Source organism: Bufo gargarizans, unplaced genomic scaffold (assembly GCF_014858855.1).
Source record: "Bufo gargarizans isolate SCDJY-AF-19 unplaced genomic scaffold, ASM1485885v1 original_scaffold_883_pilon, whole genome shotgun sequence".
In the NCBI taxonomy this organism is placed as follows: Eukaryota; Metazoa; Chordata; class Amphibia; order Anura; family Bufonidae; genus Bufo; species Bufo gargarizans.
The window spans coordinates 25260-43936 of record NW_025334742.1 but is presented as its reverse complement, the minus strand read 5'-3'; the positions used below and the strand labels follow the sequence as shown (position 1 = coordinate 43936).

General features: G+C 46.2%; 1 protein-coding gene across 1 annotated transcript in view; it reads left to right on the top strand.

Annotated features, from left to right (window-relative positions):
- LOC122924166 (phospholipid-transporting ATPase IC-like) overlaps positions 1-18677 on the top strand; it is a gene marked incomplete at its 3' end in the record, with an annotated part of 52752 nt that overhangs the window by 17387 nt on the left and 16688 nt on the right. The window contains exon 6 of the mRNA XM_044275104.1: positions 15182-15252. Coding sequence (XP_044131039.1) covers positions 15182-15252 — 71 coding nt within the window. The remainder of the gene's footprint in view (positions 1-15181; positions 15253-18677) is intronic.

Sequence of the window (18677 nt, the reverse complement as noted above, 5' to 3'; positions counted from 1 at the left end):
ATAGCCGGCAGCGCTCCGCTGAGAAAGCTTGCCTGGGCGCCGCCATAACCGGAAGTGACGCGGACCTAGCCGCGACGTCACTTCCGGTTTTCCCGGCGTCTGCCGAACGGGGTTCGGCTGTTGTTTTCCTTGCGCAGGGGGGAATAGGTGATGTGGGGGACACTCTCACTTAGGCTTAGGCCTTCTTTTCCCCTTTTTAACAAGGGAAGGCTGTTTTGTATAGCTGTTTCAGGGGGAGGTTTAGCCCTGAGCTTCACCACTCCCCTGGGCGGAGCTATCCTATTTAAGCTCCCTGATTCCCTCAGTCGGTCTCTGGCTGCGCTGCTTTAACAAGCTAGCTCCAGAGTCTCCTGTCATTTGTGAGACATTGCCTTCAGACCGGTCTTTTTTGCTTTAACAGCTATCTTTGCTCTCTCCTCTGGTTCGTGCTAATCTGGAGGGTTTTTTCTTATTTCCATTTTTTTAAGATGTTTAAAATTCCTCTCCTTTTGTTTCCTTGTAGCTATGTGCAGTGTCCCAGGGGGTCAGTAGTGTATGCTGGGCTTTGTAGTGCAGATTGACCCACTAACCTGGGATCCACTGTCGTCTTCAATGGGGCAGATACTGGAACAGGCAGGTGATTAAAAGTTCGTGACGCCAGTGTCAATTAAACGGTGACACGCCGTGTATAGCAATGTAGAAGAATGAAGCAACTACAGGATAACCAACCAAAAACGGAACTTTACTGAATATCAGTGATGATCATACATGGACGCAGTTGGAAACGCCGTTCCATGGAAGACAGTTGGTTTCTATTTGAATACAGGTGGTTCTTAGAAGTACAGACTGGCCGGTTATAGCAATGTTCTCTACAGAGTGTTAATTACAGGAGATGCAGTACAGGCGGCTTGCACACTATTCCTGACTGGTCCTGAACATGCGACTTATTCTCCAAGGTCTAATGCTCTATAGCTGGCGTACCCTTGAAGCTGTCTTTATATAGTACCTCCTCTGTTGTCTTGAGTACCTCTTGCTTTATCTGATCGGCCTCTGTGGTATTCTGTGTCTTCAGGCTGTTTAGCTATGCCCTTCTGACTTCTATGCATAAGGACTCAGGAGGGGAACCCTCTCTGCACTGAGTCTGGAAACTTCAACCTTTCTGAGCTAGGCCCTAGCCTATTTATACTGAACTGGGGGCTCCCTCTGCTGGCTGTGACAAGAATTACCGGTAACCGGCCTGACTGGCTTAAAGGGAAATACACCTTCAAATCTAGCAGTGTCGGGTAGCCTACCTGTATGCTGCACACCCCCAGACTTTAACGTGAGTAAGGCCTCGTACTCACACACATGCCTGAACCAACATAAGCTGCTGCATAATTTAAACATTGCATTATAAATATAATAAACAACTATTTCACACAAAATATAACATTTGCAATAAATGACGCAAGAAAAAGGGGCGTCTTCTTTCTTCTTAGACACGGCCGCTGACCTGGCACAGCGGACTTAAGGTGAACCAGGTTAGTCCATTTTTCTTGACTGAAGTATAATAAGGAACTACACAGGGTTTCCCCGTGGGTGTAGAACAGGCAAGGGCTCACGTGGAGGAGTCCATTCTTGCGCACAAACATCAAGCAGGCTATTTCCGATAGTAACTGTTCGGGGGGAGACACCACCAGCATAGTCAAAGTCTCCTAAATGGACTGGCGGACGTCCCCTGGTTATCCGGGTGGACCTTCTCAACACAGGGGTTTCCTCCTCTCTTAGCACCGAGGTAGAAGAGAGAGTAGCAACAGGAGGATCTCCATCTGTGAGACCTTGGTCAGGAACAACTGGAACAACAGGAACAACAGGAACAACAGGAACCACTAGAGGGGGAGCTGGATCCGGGGCATCTTGAACCGGCTCTTCTGGAAGTGAAGGTACAGTAGGTGCCGGAGCGGGCACCAACAAGTTCAACCATGGTGTCAGAAGCCAATGCATGGGATCAGCGTCATACCTTAGATTACGGACAGCCTGCATAGGATCCTCGGGCCGTATTGATGACTCTGACACAGGGGGTTCAGATATAGAACTCTCGGCACTGGGTTCTGGTGTCAGGCAGAACTTTAACCGGTTTCGGTGTACAATTTGGGATCCCCTGCCTTCCCGGGTGATCTCATAAGTGTGAGTTCCAACATTTGGGATTGCAGTGACAACATAGGGACTTTGTTCCCATTTACTGTCCAGTTTACTGGTACGGCGGTTATTTTTTAACCATACCACAGCCCCTATTGTCAAGGGTTCTGCATGGGCTGCTTGGTCATAGTCTCTCTGCTGCCGGTCTCTAGCATAGTCCATACGTTCCTGAACAATAGCTTGGGCCGTATTCAATCGCCTTTGGTGTTCAGCAACCCAGTCGGTATTAGGTAATGGGTTGATGCAATCAGGTACGAGTACGTCCAAGGAGTGGTCAGCAGGCAATAACCCTTGGCGCCCAAACATCAAATAGAAGGGGGTATACCCGGTGGAACAGTGTATGGTATGATTGTATGTGAACATGAGCTGTGGCAACAGATTAGGCCAATCTCCCCTGGTTTCAGGAGGCACGGTCCTCAGCATCTCTATCAAGGTCTGATTCATTTTTTCACACAATCCATTACCTTGCGGATGGTAGGCCGTCGTCCGGATCTTCTTACAGTTGTGCAGGCGGCACAGTTCATGGAACAGATGGGACTCAAAAGCAGGACCTTGATCGGTGAGGATCTTTTCTGGACAACCGTAGGGCAGGAGGAAGTGTTTCCAGAACAGTTCGGCTGTAGTCTTGGCCGTCTGGTCTCTCACAGGCACCGCTACAACAAACTTAGTGAAATGGTCAATAATAGTCATAGCGTACACATACCCTGAGCGACTAGGTTCCAGCTTCACATGGTCGATGGCGACAAGTTCAAGAGGACGAGTACTTACAATGGGTCTCAGTGGTGCCCTCTGATCATGGTGTTCACCTCGTTTCAAGGTACAGGCTACACACTCTTGACACCACTTCTCCATGTCTTCTCGCATGCCCACCCAGTAAAACCGCTGGCGGATATTTGCCTCAGTCTTTTGGACCCCAAAGTGACCGGATTGATTGTGGTACATCTCCAACACCATACCTGAATCTCGTCGGGGTATGAGAATCTGATGCACCCTCTCGTTGGACACTGGGTCTAGGCTTCTCCGCAGCAACAGGCCCTTTTGTATGAAGAGCTGATGGCGCTGTCTCCACAGTTTGATGAGCTCAGGATCTGTACTCTTATGCCGAATCCTCTCAGGGGTTCTGCCACTGGTGATGAAGTCCAACAATTCACCCAGCACTCTACTTTCAGACTGTAGTTTCACCCACCTTTCTTCTTTGAGTTCAGGTCTACTGGAGGGTGAAGGATCTGCAGCTCTGTCACTGGTAGCCCGAGCCTGATCCTGTTGAGCAAATTTATGGTAGAAGGCCGGCATTTCTACATCTTCCCAAGCATCTCGCACATCATCAGGAGCTGTCTCTGTGGGAAGCCTGGATAAAGCATCAGCATTGTCATTAGTACGTCCAGCACGATATTTTACAGAGAAATCATAGTTGGCAAGGCGAGAGGCCCATCTTTGCTCCAAAGCCCCCAATTTAGCTGTATTTAGATGTGCCAGAGGGTTATTATCAGTGAATGCAATGAAGGGGGTAGCGGCTAGATAATCTTTGAATTTCTCCGTCACTGCCCACACTAATGCCAGGAACTCTAGTTTGAAGGAACTATAATTCTGGTCATTTTTCTCAGCTCCTTTGAAGGAGCGGCTTGCATAAGCTATCACTCTTTCTTTTCCCTCTTGGATCTGGGCTAACACAGCCCCCAGGCCTCGCTTGCTAGCATCAGTATACAGATGGAAGGGCTTGCTGTAGTCTGGATAACCTAACACGGGAGGCTCAGTCAGTTTCTTTTTTAACAACTGGAACGCTATCTCTCTTTCTTCATTCCACTCAATGGGCACTGGAGTTCTAGGACTTTTCTTGGGCTGCCCCCTCAAGAGTTCCTGGATAGGATCGGCTATTTGAGCAAAATGGGGGATAAAACGTCTATAGTAGCCGGCAAAACCAAGGAAACCCCTCACCTCTTTGACGGTAGTGGGGACCGGCCAGTTACGGACAGCCGCTAACTTATCAGGGTCAGGTTGTATGCCCTCTCCGCTTACCACATGCCCCAGGTATTTTACCGCAGGTTTGAGCAAGTGGCACTTGGATGGCTTTACCTTCAGGCCATATTTGATAAGGATTTCAAATACCTCTGCTAAGTGTTTCAGATGGTCTTCATATGTTTTTGAGTACACAATGACGTCATCTAGATACAGCAGCACTGTTTCAAAGTTTTTGTGACCCAAGCACCGCTCCATTAGTCTCTGGAAAGTTCCTGGGGCATTACATAACCCGAACGGCATACAATTGAATTCGAACAGGCCCATGGGAGTGGTGAAAGCCGTCTTTTCCCTATCTGCCGGGGCCATGGGTACTTGCCAGTAGCCACTGGTCAAGTCCAACGTGGAGAAATAGGCAGCGGAGCCCAGAGCAGTTAGTGACTCCTCAATGCGGGGCAGTGGGTACGCGTCTTTGTGGGTTATTTGATTAATTTTTCTATAGTCCACGCAGAAACGGATACCACCATCCTTCTTCTTTACAAGGACCAGGGGTGCCGCCCACGGGCTACGACTGTCCCGGATTACATTAGAGTCTTTCATCTCTTGGATCATTTCCTTTACAGTCTGATAGGAAGTAAGCGGTAAGGGTCTGTATCTCTCCTTGATAGGAGGATGAGAGCCAGTAGGTATGGTGTGTTGTATGGCACTAACCTCTCCATAATCAGTAGCATGTTTACTGAAGGCCTGGTGGTGCTCTTTGACAAGCTGTAGTATCCCCTCTTGTTGACGTTGGGGGGTAGCCTCGTCCCCGACATGGAGCTCTTCCCACCAGGGCACTTGTGACTGGGGCACCGGCGGACATCCGCTGACTACAGCTGGCGGCTTTTCTCTCACTGGAAGACGGATGATGTCTTGGAAGAACACCTGAGAAAGCTGGGCAACAGGGTCATGCTTAGTAAGCGCAACAGGATGATCACTCAGGTTAATCAGACGGACAGGTACTTTACCTTGGGAGACGTTCACCAGGCACTTGGCAGCTCTCACGTAAGGGTAGTTCTCCATCTGGATTGGTTCCACCAGGGCTGGATAATCTTGGCCTTGGACTCCCAGGACAGCACGACACCATAAGAGAGTTTGGGAATTAGGAGGCAAAGTCACAGGCTTATTATCACGAATCCTGGCAGTACAAATTTCTCCTTTCCCGTTAGCAAACCTCTGCTGGGCACTTAACACAGTGATAGTCTTTTGAATCACCCTCTTGGATGCAGAGGAAGCGGTGGGCAGAGTCTGGTGTAATACGGCAAGTATTTCTGCATAACAGTTTTTGAAGACATTGGTGCCTAGAATGACAGGATGTCCTCCTCTGTCGCCAGCCTGTACTACTATCACCCCCTGTTGAGGCAAGGTTACTTCTCCCACCTGCAGGGTGGGTTCCCAGTATCCATGGATCTTTACCGGTTTGCCATTGCTGGCGACAATCTCTACCCAGGATTCAGGCGGCTGGGTCAATTGGTTGGTGTCCCAGAATCTTTCAAAGGCGGGCAGCTGAATAGTAGTGACCTGAGACCCAGTATCTAATAGGGCTTCAAAGGGGACCCCGTTAATCTCCACATTGATTTTAGGATGGGATCCTACATACCGTGGCATCCAATTTGGATCTTTTGGACCTAGTGTTCTACCTCCCGAGGGGTGGTCCTCAGCCTCAGGGGTTGCCCGTTTAACTGCCAGCAAGTGGATTCTGTGTGTCCCATCTTTTTGCAGTATGTACACACGGGCCGCTTGCGACCCCTAGTGCGCCTCCCAGGATCCCTGGGGTGAGTCTCTTGGTATGGAGGTGGGAACGGCTTAGAGGGTGACAGGAACTCCTCTTCTGACATCATAGGTTTTTCCCATTCCTCCATTTTTCTGCACACTCTCTCTAGGCTTTTAGTGAGGTGATGTACTTGCTCTGTCAGCATGGCGATAGTATCGGTAGCTGTAGCTTGAACAGCTTGACCGGCCTCAGCTCGGTTAATGATAAACGGTTTTGACCTGCAGGCTGATAACTCAGGTGGGGTGCTCAACTCTGTGGATACTGCTGACCCCAGAATTTTTATAGCCAGTTCTTTAAAGTCCAGAAAGGTACTGTTAGGGTGTTGGGCGGACAGCATCTTTAATTGGGTCCTTATTTGCTCACTAGACACTCCGGTAATAAATTGTTCCCTCAGGGTCTGATCCTGGTTATCAGCTTCCTTGGGATCTATCTGAATTACAGCCCCCAAAGCCTCCTGAAGTGATAGGGCATAGTCACGGAGGGACTCACCGGACTTCTGTTTCTTGCCAAAGAAGTGCATCTTTATCTCTGAGGCAGTCCTCGTTTCAAAAGTGGCCCTGAGGCGGGTGAATATCTGCTCTAGAGTACTCCGTTCCGCAGCAGGCCAGGATAACACCTCTCTGCGGGCAGCCCCCTCCAGTTGCGCTAGCAAGATTTCCATTTGCTGATCGGCATTTATGGGGTATAGTTTGAATAAGGCCAGCAACTTTTCTTTAAAGTCTCTTAGGGTATGGGCCTCTCCGTTGTAGCGGGGAAACCATGGGGCCCCAAAATAGTAAGGCATGGTAAAGGGCATCATGCTGGGGGCTATAGGATGATTAGGAGCCGCAAGCACTCCCGGATCTGACATGTTAACTTATTACGAGGTGGCCGCTGGTGACTAAAGGGGCCGGAACAATCCCCTTCCCTCCGGATACAAGTTCTTACCGGTATCGCCGGGTGTGCGCAGGCCAAATCTCGAGAGACTCCGGACTTCCTGCGACCGCGGTGACGTAGAGGAAACAGGGCAGCGGCGGTGCGATGACGAAGAGGGGCGGGCTTTTCGGTGTCCTTGAAGGGATCCGCCCACGAAGGTCCTCAGCAGCGCGGGAAACTTTACTCCAGGCGGCTGGTGGCCATCTTGATCACGATTCCCTGACAGCAAGCAGGGTGTCGGAAAGTCCAATAAATCACAGTCCACAAATACGATTTTCTCTCTGGGGGTAGCGCAACACAATACAGCGTCTCTGATTCCTCCCAGGCACAATTTTAATCCACCGGCTTGGAAATAAAGGTTACAGTCTTTGCAATACGGTGGTGGAATAGCTAAAGCACACAGTTCACACTTCTCTGCACTTCAGAAGTATGCGTATCCTGTTCGTGACGCCAAAAAGAGCGATGCAGTGTCCCAGGGGGTCAGTAGTGTATGCTGGGCTTTGTAGTGCAGATTGACCCACTAACCTGGGATCCACTGTCGTCTTCAATGGGGCAGATACTGGAACAGGCAGGTGATTAAAAGTTCGTGACGCCAGTGTCAATTAAACGGTGACACGCCGTGTATAGCAATGTAGAAGAATGAAGCAACTACAGGATAACCAACCAAAAACGGAACTTTACTGAATATCAGTGATGATCATACATGGACGCAGTTGGAAACGCCGTTCCATGGAAGACAGTTGGTTTCTATTTGAATACAGGTGGTTCTTAGAAGTACAGACTGGCCGGTTATAGCAATGTTCTCTACAGAGTGTTAATTACAGGAGATGCAGTACAGGCGGCTTGCACACTATTCCTGACTGGTCCTGAACATGCGACTTATTCTCCAAGGTCTAATGCTCTATAGCTGGCGTACCCTTGAAGCTGTCTTTATATAGTACCTCCTCTGTTGTCTTGAGTACCTCTCGCTATATCTGATCGGCCTCTGTGGTATTCTGTGTCTTCAGGCTGTTTAGCTATGCCCTTCTGACTTCTATGCATAAGGACTCAGGAGGGGAACCCTCTCTGCACTGAGTCTGGAAACTTCTACCTTTCTGAGCTAGGCCCTAGCCTATTTATACTGAACTGGGGGCTCCCTCTGCTGGCTGTGACAAGAATTACCGGTAACCGGCCTGACTGGCTTAAAGGGAAATACACCTTCAAATCTAGCAGTGTCGGGTAGCCTACCCGTATGCTGCATATGGCCTCTCCTGCAGAGCCCGATCAGCCACGGAAATCAGCCACCAAGAGGAGACACCTGGCTTGCTATGATTGCAATACGCCTCTTGAAGACAGCTGCCCATTTTCCAGATGTAACAGCTGTCGTTCCGCCACTGCTACTGAGCCTTCAATGCAGGATATGTACCAGTGGGCTAAGACTTATGTCGACGACTCCATCAAGGGGGTCGTAAGTCTCCTTAACGAGAGACTACCCGTTCCCTCCCATATGGGTGCCCGCCCCCACCGATAGGCCTATGCCCCTTTCTGTGGGGTCATCTTCCTCGGATGAGGAAGAAGCGACTTCTGGCTTCTTTCCGCCGGAAAAGACCCAGAAGCTTCTAAGGTCCATCAGGTCGGAGGACCATGATGTTGACGTAGGGGAGTCTTCCGATCCCGCCTGCCGGACCCAGCGGGTCTTTTGGGCAGATGAGACCCTTCTCTCTGTGATGCGCACGGAGTGGAAAAAGCCAGAAAAAGGCCCAGTCCTTACCAGGAAGTTCAAACAAATGTTTCCTATGGCTATACCCTTAGTGGAATCATGGGGTTCCATTCCTAAGGTGGACATGGCGATTGCCAAGTTGTCCAGGCGCACTCTGGTCCCTGCAGATGATGGGTCTAGCCTGCAGGACCCCCTAGATAGGAGGGCAGAGTGCACCCTCAGAAGAGGTTACTCGGCGGCCGCACCCTCGGCCTCGACTTCTATTGCTGCCACAGAGGTCTCCTCCTTCCTCAGAACCAAGCTGAACCAGATCCAGACGGAGGTTGACCAGAGTGTCTCTCGGGATGATATCCTCGCTGCCTTTAAGTCCGTCAACCTAGCCATGGATTTTCTCTGTGACACAGCTCAACTCCAATTAAAGTTGGCGGCCAAGACTATGGCTTTAGTGTCTGCCGCCAGGAGACCTCTGTGGCTCAAACCGTGGAACGCGGATAACGCGTCCAAATACAACCTCTGTGGGCTCCCCTTTGAACCGAATCGTCTATTCGGATCTGAGCTAGACACCATTATGGAGGGTCTATCAGACAAAAAGGGGAAGAGCCTTCCCCAACAGCCCTTTCGAGGCAGGGGAAGACAAGCCCGCGGAGGCCGACCAGGACAGCAGGGAAGTAAGGATTGGGGGGGGCCGCCTAGAAAGTTTTCTAGGCGTTCCCGCAAACCCACCAGGGAGGCAAAGCCCTCCTGACTATGGGCCTCTCAGAGGCTCTTGGATAAACCCTGCTATCCCTGCCGTTACGCCTCTGTATTTTCCCGTACCCCTCCCCCACCTTTCTGTGGGGGGGCGTCTTCTCCACTTCAGCCACGTATGGGCCCAGGAAATCCGGGACCCCTGGGTCCAAAATATAGTAGCCGTCGGCTATCTAATAGACCTTATTTCTCCCCCCCCCCAGGAAGATTCATTGCCACACGGAGTTTTTTGCCAACCAGGCAAAGGGTCTTGGAAGCCTATATCCAAGACTACCTTTCCAAGGGAGCCCTGGAGGAGGTACCGGCAGGGGAGAAGGGTCTAGGGATTTATTCTCCAGTTTTCCTGGTACCCAAAAAGACAGGAGATCTTCGGATGATTATAGATTTGAGATTTCTCAATCGTTTCATAAGGAGGACCAGGTTCCGCATGGAAACCATAAGGTCAGTCAGCCACCTCCTCAACCCTGGGGATGTGATGGCTACTCTGGACCTCAAAGATGCTTACCTCCACATCCCGATCCATCCTTCCTCCCAGAAATTTCTCAGGATCGCGGTCCAGATATCAGGAGTGTGCAAACATTTCCAGTTTGCCGCCCTTCCCTTCGGAATCTCGTCTGCCCCCCTGATCTTCACCAAGGTGGTAGTATCGGTTGTGGCAGCATTGAGACTCCAAGGTCTGACCATTGTCCCTTACCTGGACGACTGGCTTCTTTTAGCCCCTTCAGTCCCGCTACTTTCCCACCATCTTCATGTCGCAATTTCTTTTCTGCTCCGCCTAGGCTGGATAGTCAACTGGTCGAAGTCGAACGTGAGCCCTTCGACTTCTATCCATTATCTGGGATTCATAATCGACTCTCTGCAGATGTCCCTCCAGTTGACACCGGAAAGAAGAATGCGGATTCAGGACCTAGCAAGGTTCCTTTATGTACCACGACGAGTCTCCATACGGACCCTCATGAAGATGGTGGGGCTCATGTCAGCGGCTGCGGATGCAGTCCCTTGGGCTTTATGGCACCTCCGACCTCTTCAATCGGAGGTCTTAAGCAAATGGAACGGCAGCCCCAAGGGGCTAGATTCCCTGTGCTCCCTATCCAACCAAACCCGGAATTCCCTCAGATGGTGGTTCCATCTACCAGAAGGGAAGTCTATGACCCAACCAGCTTGGCTCATATTGACCACGGACGCGTCCCTTGTAGGCTGGGGCGCTCATCTAGATGGGTCCCCAGTTCGGGGATCCTGGTCTCCTCAGGAGCGGCATCTTTCTTCAAACCTCCGCGAGATGCGTGCTATCCGGCTAGCCCTCCTTCACTTCGCCCCTCGGATTCGGGGCAAAGCAGTGAAAGTCCAGTCAGACAATATGACTGCCGTGCTTTATATAAACAAGCAGGGAGGCACAAGATCCATACCCCTTCTTTTAGAGATTGGGGTAATTCTTCGGTGGGCAGAGCTGAACCTATCCCATCTATCCGCCACTCACATCAGAGGCTCCCTCAATGTCATCGCGGACCGCCTAAGTCGCGGCCTACCGACCATGGAATGGTCATTACATCCGGAGATCTTCAAACAATTAGTCCTCAGGTGGGGGATGCCAGAGGTGGATCTCATGGCAACCAAGTTCAACGCCAAGGTACAGAGGTTCTGTTCCCTTTACAGGGAGGACAACCCCCTGGCGATAGATGCTCTGACAATACCGTGGAGGTTCAGGCTGGCGTACATCTTCCCTCCCTTTTCCATGATTCCGAGGGTATTGATGAAAATCCGTCAGGATCAGGCCTCGGTAATAGCCATCATACCGTTTTGGCCCAGGAGATCCTGGTTTACCCAGCTCATTCAGATGAGTCGGGGACAATATTGGAGACTCCCCCCGGAGCAGACCCTGGTGTCGTGGGACACTCATCTCTGCCCAGATCTGCACAGATTCAACCTGACAGCCTGGAGGTTGACCAGTCCCTTCCCAGAGTAGAAGGGCTCTCTGAGTCGGTCCTGAGAACATTATCGCATTCCAGAGCAGAGTCTACCAGAAAGGCCTACTCCCGGATTATGAGGACCTTCACCTCTTGGTGTAGCTCCAATCAGGTGGCGTTTGCAGATCCGCCCCTCGCAGCGATCCTACAGTTCCTTCAGGATGGGATAGACAGAGGTCTCTCCCCTTCTACCCTGAAGGTCCAAGTATTTGCCATCTCGGCCTGTCTTAACAGACCATATTCTCGGGACCCGCTCATCAAGCGCTTCCTTAAAGGAGCGGAAAGATTGAAGCCTACAATACTGAGACCCGTTCCTCAATGGGATTTGTCAGTTGTTCTTAGGGGGCTAGCATCTCCCCCCTTTGAACCCTTGGAGGAGGCAAGTTTTAAACTCTTAACACTTAAGATGGTTTTTCTTCTGGCCATAACTTCGGCCAAAAGAGTTTCGGAGCTTCAAGCTTTCTCCGCGTTATACCCTTATACCATGTTTTTACAAGATAGGGTCCTTTTGAAATTTCTACCTTACTTTAGACCTAAGGTTTCTACCTTTCAAAATATTAATCAGGTAGTCTCTCTTCCTGTATTACTCTCTGCCTCCTCCCCAGATGCTCCTGTCCGACATCCACTGGACATAGCTAGATGCCTTCAGATCTATGTGGATAGATCCAAAGAGTTCAGGATGGATGAAAATCTCTTTATCCTGTTTGCCGGTAAGTCAAAAGGCCGTAAAGCGTCTAAGACGACCATTAGTCGCTGGGTTAAGGAAGCCATTAGGGAAGCCTTCATTTCCCAAGCCTTAGATCCTCCGGAGTTTGTGAGGGCCCATTCTACAAGGGCCGTAGCTACCTCTGTGGCGGAAAGAAATCTTCTCCCCCTAGAGTTGATCTGCAAGGCAGCTTCCTGGAGCTCGGAGTCTACCTTCATCTCCCATTATAGGATCGATGCTAGGATATCTGAGTTCTCGGCTTTTGGGCAGACAGTCCTTACTTCTGCCGAGCATGAGGACCCTCCCTAGGGGATTCTTCTTGCTATCTCCCCATCTGTGCTGCTGGTAGGACGTAAGGGAATCGTTAATTTCTAACGATAATTTGTTTTCCCTTAGTCCTAACAGCAGCACACAAATTTCCCGCCCTAAAGTACTTTTTTTCTTGTGACATACACGGTGGGCTGGGGGATGAACCCCTCCCTTTAAGGGAGCTGGAGTTCTTTTATTGGTTTAGGTCTTTGGGCTCATTAAAAATTCCGCCGGTCCTACCAGTCCACGGGGGCAGTTAACCCCCATCTGTGCTGCTGTTAGGACTAAGGGAAAACAAATTATCGTTAGAAATTAACGAATACTGCCTCCTATCTACAAAAATATAACTACTAAATACTGCCTCCTATGTACAAGAATATAACTACTATAATACTGTTCCTATGTGCAAGAATAAAACTGCTATAATACTGCCTCCTATGTACAATAATATAACTACTATAATACTGCTTCCTATGTATAAAAATATAACTACTATAATACTGCTCCTATGTACAAGAATATAACTACTATAATACTGCTCCTATGTGCAAGAATAAAACTGCTATAATACTGCTCCTATGTACAAGAATATAACTACTATGTCGTATGGAGGAGCTCGCGAGTTGGGAGGACAGGAATCACAACAAATATATGAAAATGTGGACCCCTTGGTTCATGTTTAGGGGAGTCGAGTAACTTACATTTTGTGCAAATAGTAGGTTCAGAAGTGCTTCGATAATTCTTTACTTGTGCCGGCAATATGCTATCTATGTCCTTTTCGCAATTTTTCATATAGGTAGCGATCAGTCTCACTTCGGCGTTTATTGTGATAGATAACATGGTCGAGAAACACTTGATATGCTTTATATGTCTAGGTAACATGGATGGGTTTTAGTTCTTGTTTTCCTTCCTACGTTTCCCTTCCTCCCCTTTTCCCCTCTTGTCCTCTCCCCTAAGTCCTGTCCCTAACTTCCTTTACTTCCCACCCCCCTCTTTCCTTACACTCTACTCTACGTTTTTTTTTTTTTTAGAGCCGACTACCACTCCGCAACACTATAGGCGTACTGAGCCGTCTGTGCTTATTTTTGAGGGGCGAAGTTAGAACGTATGAACATGCTGATTTTGCTTATTAGATATTTGATTAACATTGGGATATACGCCTTCAAGCTGTAATTCTGCTGTCTTAATCTGCCTGTACTGAATACGCTGTACTTTGATGTATATGACATTTGTATAGTAGTGGTATGCCTTGCTGAATCTATTTTCAATAAAAAGAAAATTGTCAAAGAATATAACTACTATAATACTGCTCCTATGTGCAAGAATATAACTACTATAATACTGTTCCTATGTGCAAGAATAAAACTGCTATAATACTGCCTCCTATGTACAATAATATAACTACTATAATACTGCTTCCTATGTATAAAAATATAACTACTATAATACTGCTCCTATGTACAAGAATATAACTACTATAATACTGCTCCTATGTGCAAGAATAAAACTGCTATAATACTGCTCCTATGTACAAGAAAATAACTACTATAATACTGCTCCTATGTGCAAGAATAAAACTGCTATAATACTTTCTCCTATGTACAAGAAAATAACAGTTATATTCTTGTACATATTAGACTGTATTATAGTAGTTCTATTCTTGTACATAGGGGCAGGATTATAGTAGTTAATTCTTGTACATAGTAGCAGTATTATAGTACTTATAATACTGCCTCCTATGTACAAGAATATAACTACTATAATACTGCCTCCTATGTACAAGAATATAACTACTATAATACTGCTCCTATGTACAAGAATATAACTACTATAATACTGCTCCTATGTACAAGAATATAACTACTATAATACTGCCTCCTATATACAAGAATATAACTACTATAATACTGCCTTCTATGTACAAGAATATAACTACTATAATACTGCTCCTATGTACAAGAATATAACTACTATAATACTGCTCCTATGTACAAGAATATAACTACTATAATACTGCTCCTATGTACAAGAATATAACTACTATAATACTGCCTCCTATGTACAAGAATATAACTACTATAATACTGACCTATGTACAAGAATATAACTACTATAATACTGCTCCTATGTGCAAGAATATAACTACTATAATATTGCCTTCTATATACAAGAATATAACTACTATAATACTGCCTCCTATATACAAGATTATACTGTAACTACTATAATACTGCCTCCTATGTACAAGAATATAACTACTATAATACTGACCTATGTACAAGAATATAACTACTATAATACTGCTCCTATGTGCAAGAATATAACTACTATAATATTGCCTTCTATATACAAGAATATAACTACTATAATACTGCCTCCTATATACAAGATTATACTGTAACTACTATAATACTGCCTCCTATGTACAAGAATATATCTACTATAATACTGCCTTTTATGTACAAGAATATAACTACTATAATACTGCCTCCTATGTACAAGAATATAACTACTATAATACTGCCACCTATGTACAAGAATATAACTACTATAATACTGCTCCTATGTACAAGAATATAACTACTATAATACTGCCTCCTATGGACAGTACAAGAATGTAACTGCTAATATACTCCTGCGTCTTGTGGTCCAGTTGCTACTAAATCTCAGGATTTTTGTATTTAGGCCTTATACACACAGTCAGTGTTTTGCTGATGATTTTGCAACCGTGATTGTGAGCCAAAGCCAAGACTGGAGCCTCCACAGAGATAAGTTTTAATGGAAAGATTTACACTTTTTGTGCATTTTAGACCCGAATCTGGTTTTGGCTCACAATCACTGATCAATCACTGACATGTGAATAAGGCCTTTCAGCAGTATTTGACTCATGAGTTTATTGTCCCCACGTTCTCTAGGCGGACATGCTGCTCCTCTCCAGTTCTGAACCTAACAGTTTGTGCTACGTAGAAACAGCAGAGCTCGATGGGTAAGAAACTAGACCACACATTTGTAAAATTTACTATTAAAACCAATTTTAACAATGTAGCTGATAAATCCAAATATATTTTCTACCTACACTTATTTTATATATTTTATATCCCATCTGAGATACACCACGGTCACATGCCAATTATATAATTCCTTACAAATGTCTTTTTAAGCAGAGCTCATTCACAGTGCTGTAGGCTTCAAAGCTGAAATCTTCCATCATCCCTTGCTGGTTCAGTGTCTGCACAGAGCTTATTCTTTCAAGTGTTGTCTTTTCATGTATTAATATACAGTAATCTCATGCAAGAAAACCTAAGAGTGATTGTAGTCATGGTGAAACTACAATGCTGCTGTCACAAAGGTACCTGTCCGGGCTCCAGCGGTGAGATCTCCAGCTCCAGCGTGACCACGCCGAGAGAGCCTCGCTGCTGCGCCATGCCCCCTGGTGACGCAGGATGCAATGCTCTTTCTCCCCACAGTAGGCGTGTGCTGGAGGAGACTAGCAGTGGGCTGCTTAGCTGCTCTATTCTTGTATGCTAGTGTTCTGACTAATGGAGCTCCGAGTCATAACCTATCAGGTTCTGATCCTGGGACTCCATGCTCTATTTAAATCCCCTTCCTGGCCATACACCAGTGCCAGTGGTAGTCTTGTTTGGGCTCACTAGCTAGGTTCCTGTTACTTGGATTTGTTTGTGCTTTTGACCTCGGCTTGTCTTTTGACCACTCTCCATCTCACCTGATTTGTACTGTGCATCCCGTCTGGTATTTAATCTCTGCTTGTCTTTTGACTACTCTCTATCTCTCGTTTTTATACTGCCTTGTCCGCCTGATTCCTTTGTGTTTTTTCTGTTGGTGTTTTTCTGTTTCTGCACCTTAGTAGCGTAGGGACCATCAACCAGTTGTAGTCTTGCTACCTAGGGCTTGACCTGCAAGTAAGTAAAAATAATAATATTTATATATAATAACGCCACCATATTCCGCAGCGCTTTACAAATTCAGAGGGTTCATATACAAAACAAGAGACATCACAGTGTAATTGACTAATATACAACTACAACACTGGGAGTTAGGACCCTGCTCGCAAGAGCTTACAATCTATGAGGAATTGGGGGTGACACATAAGGTAGTTGATTGTGATATGTAATAGTAGGTTTGGAAAGTTGGCTGGGTTCCATGTCAGGGCTCACTGTCCGTTTCTGTCCCTATCTACAAATGTTACAGCTGTGGATGAAATTTTCAAAGCCCCATTGACACATCGCAGGAAAAAAATCAGCATGTAACTTTCAAATCCACAGGATGCTCTTCATGTTCTGGAAATGTAACATATTTTCACCGTTATCATCCATTATAATGCATCCTGCAGCAAATTTACTGCAAAATCCGCAACAGAACAGATTCTGATTTAGTGTACATTTGCAATTGATTTGCATTTGGCTAATATCACGTTTCTATTTGCCAAAAAGCCCTGCGACCCAATGTTAGTTGACATATGGTAATACTATATAAAACACACAACAAGCTTTTTTTTTGTTTGTGATTCTTTTACTTTTGTGCCTATTTTTGGGTATATGAAGTTTTTTTGACTTACTATTCTCTAGTTATGGCATTTTTCCTGGCCTTTTCTCATATCTAGTTTCTCACTACGACATGAAAAACTATAGAAAAAACGTGTGACAAATGTATGAATAACAAAGAAAACACGTAATATAATAAAAATATAGGAGGAGGTGGTGATGGTGAGTTCACTAAAAGAGTTCAGGGGGGACCTGGATGTATTTCTGGAGTGTAATAATATTACAGGCTATAGCTACTAGAGAGGGGTCGCTGATCCAGGGAGTTATTTTGATTGCCTGATTGGATTTGGGAAGGAATTTTTTATTCCCCTAATGTGGGAAAATTGGCTTCTACCTCACAGGTTTTTTTTTTGCCTTCCTCTGGATCAACTTGCAGGATAACAGGCCGAACTAGATGGACAAATGTCTTTTTTCGGCCTTATGTACTATGTTACTATGTTAAAGTAGTTAGAAAAAACACATGACATTTATGGCATTAAAGACTGCAAAAAATATGCAACTGATTTAGTGGGGTAGACTATTCAGTACTAATGGGGTAGACCTAGGCTGTCCAGACCTGCACCAGATTTATCACAAGGGCTCAGGGTGGAAGATGAATGTGGGGCTGTAATGGACACTTTTCTCTGACTCTATACCAACTAGTGGTCAGGCAAATTAGACTATGCCCCCTTTCCCCTTTTCTGGCAAAGGGAGGATTTCTCAAGAACTAGATGCACCAAATTGTGCTGAAAATGCACCAAATTGGGCCAATTTGCATCAAATTTTGGTGGTTTACTTTAGTGTCTAGGGGCACTTACATTAGTAAATGTGGGCCTGTGTGTGAAAGAAGCTTATATACAAAGTAGCAACGTGCTTTATGCCAATTATATATTTATATGTAGTTTACGTATCAGCGTAGTTTAACCCCTTAATGATCTTAATAGTGTAGGTGCCGAGTCTGCAGCAACATCATTTGGCTTTGCTTCATTAACTCTCCTGCTTCTAGAACCTAGCAGGGACTGTCAGAGACCACAGTGGTCCTTGAGGCGAAGGCAGAAGCAGTTTAGTCTATGTACTGCTCAGCAACAATGGTAATGCCGTTGCCAAAAAAAATTGATGCAGTGTAAATTTTGTTCCTGAGATCTTTTATGACCCTTTGGTGGGACATATTACGTACCAAAAATACAGTCGGGTCCATAAATATTGAGACATTGATATAATTCTAAAATTTTGGGCTCTGTACACCACCACAATGGATTTCAAATGAAACGAACAAGATGTGCTTTACCTGCAGACTGTCAGCTTTAATTTGAGGGTATTTACATCCAAATCAGGTGAACGGTGCAGGAATTACAACAGTTTGCATATGTGCCTCCCACTTGTTAAGGGACCAAAAGTAATGGGACAGAATAATAATCATAAATCAAACTTTCACTTTTTAATACTTGGTTACAAATCCTTTGCAGTCAATTACGGCCTGAAGTCTGAAACGCATAGACATCACCAGACGCTGGGTTTCATCCCTGGTGATGCTCTGCCAGGCCTCTACTGAGACTGTCTTCAGTTCCTGCTTGTTCTTGGGGCATTTTCCCTTCAGTTTTGTCTTCAGCAAGTGAAATGCATGCTCAATCGGATTCAGGTCCGGTGATTGACTTGGCCATTGCTTAACATTCCACTTCTTTCCCTTAAAAAACTCTTTGGTTGCTTTTGCAGTATGCTTTGGGTCATTGTCCATCTGCACTGTGAAGGGCAGTCCAATGAGTTCTGAAGCATTTGGCTGAATATGAGCAGATAAGATTGCCCGAAACACTTCAGAAATCATACTGCTGCTTTTGTCAGCAGTCACATCATCAATAAATACAAGAGAACC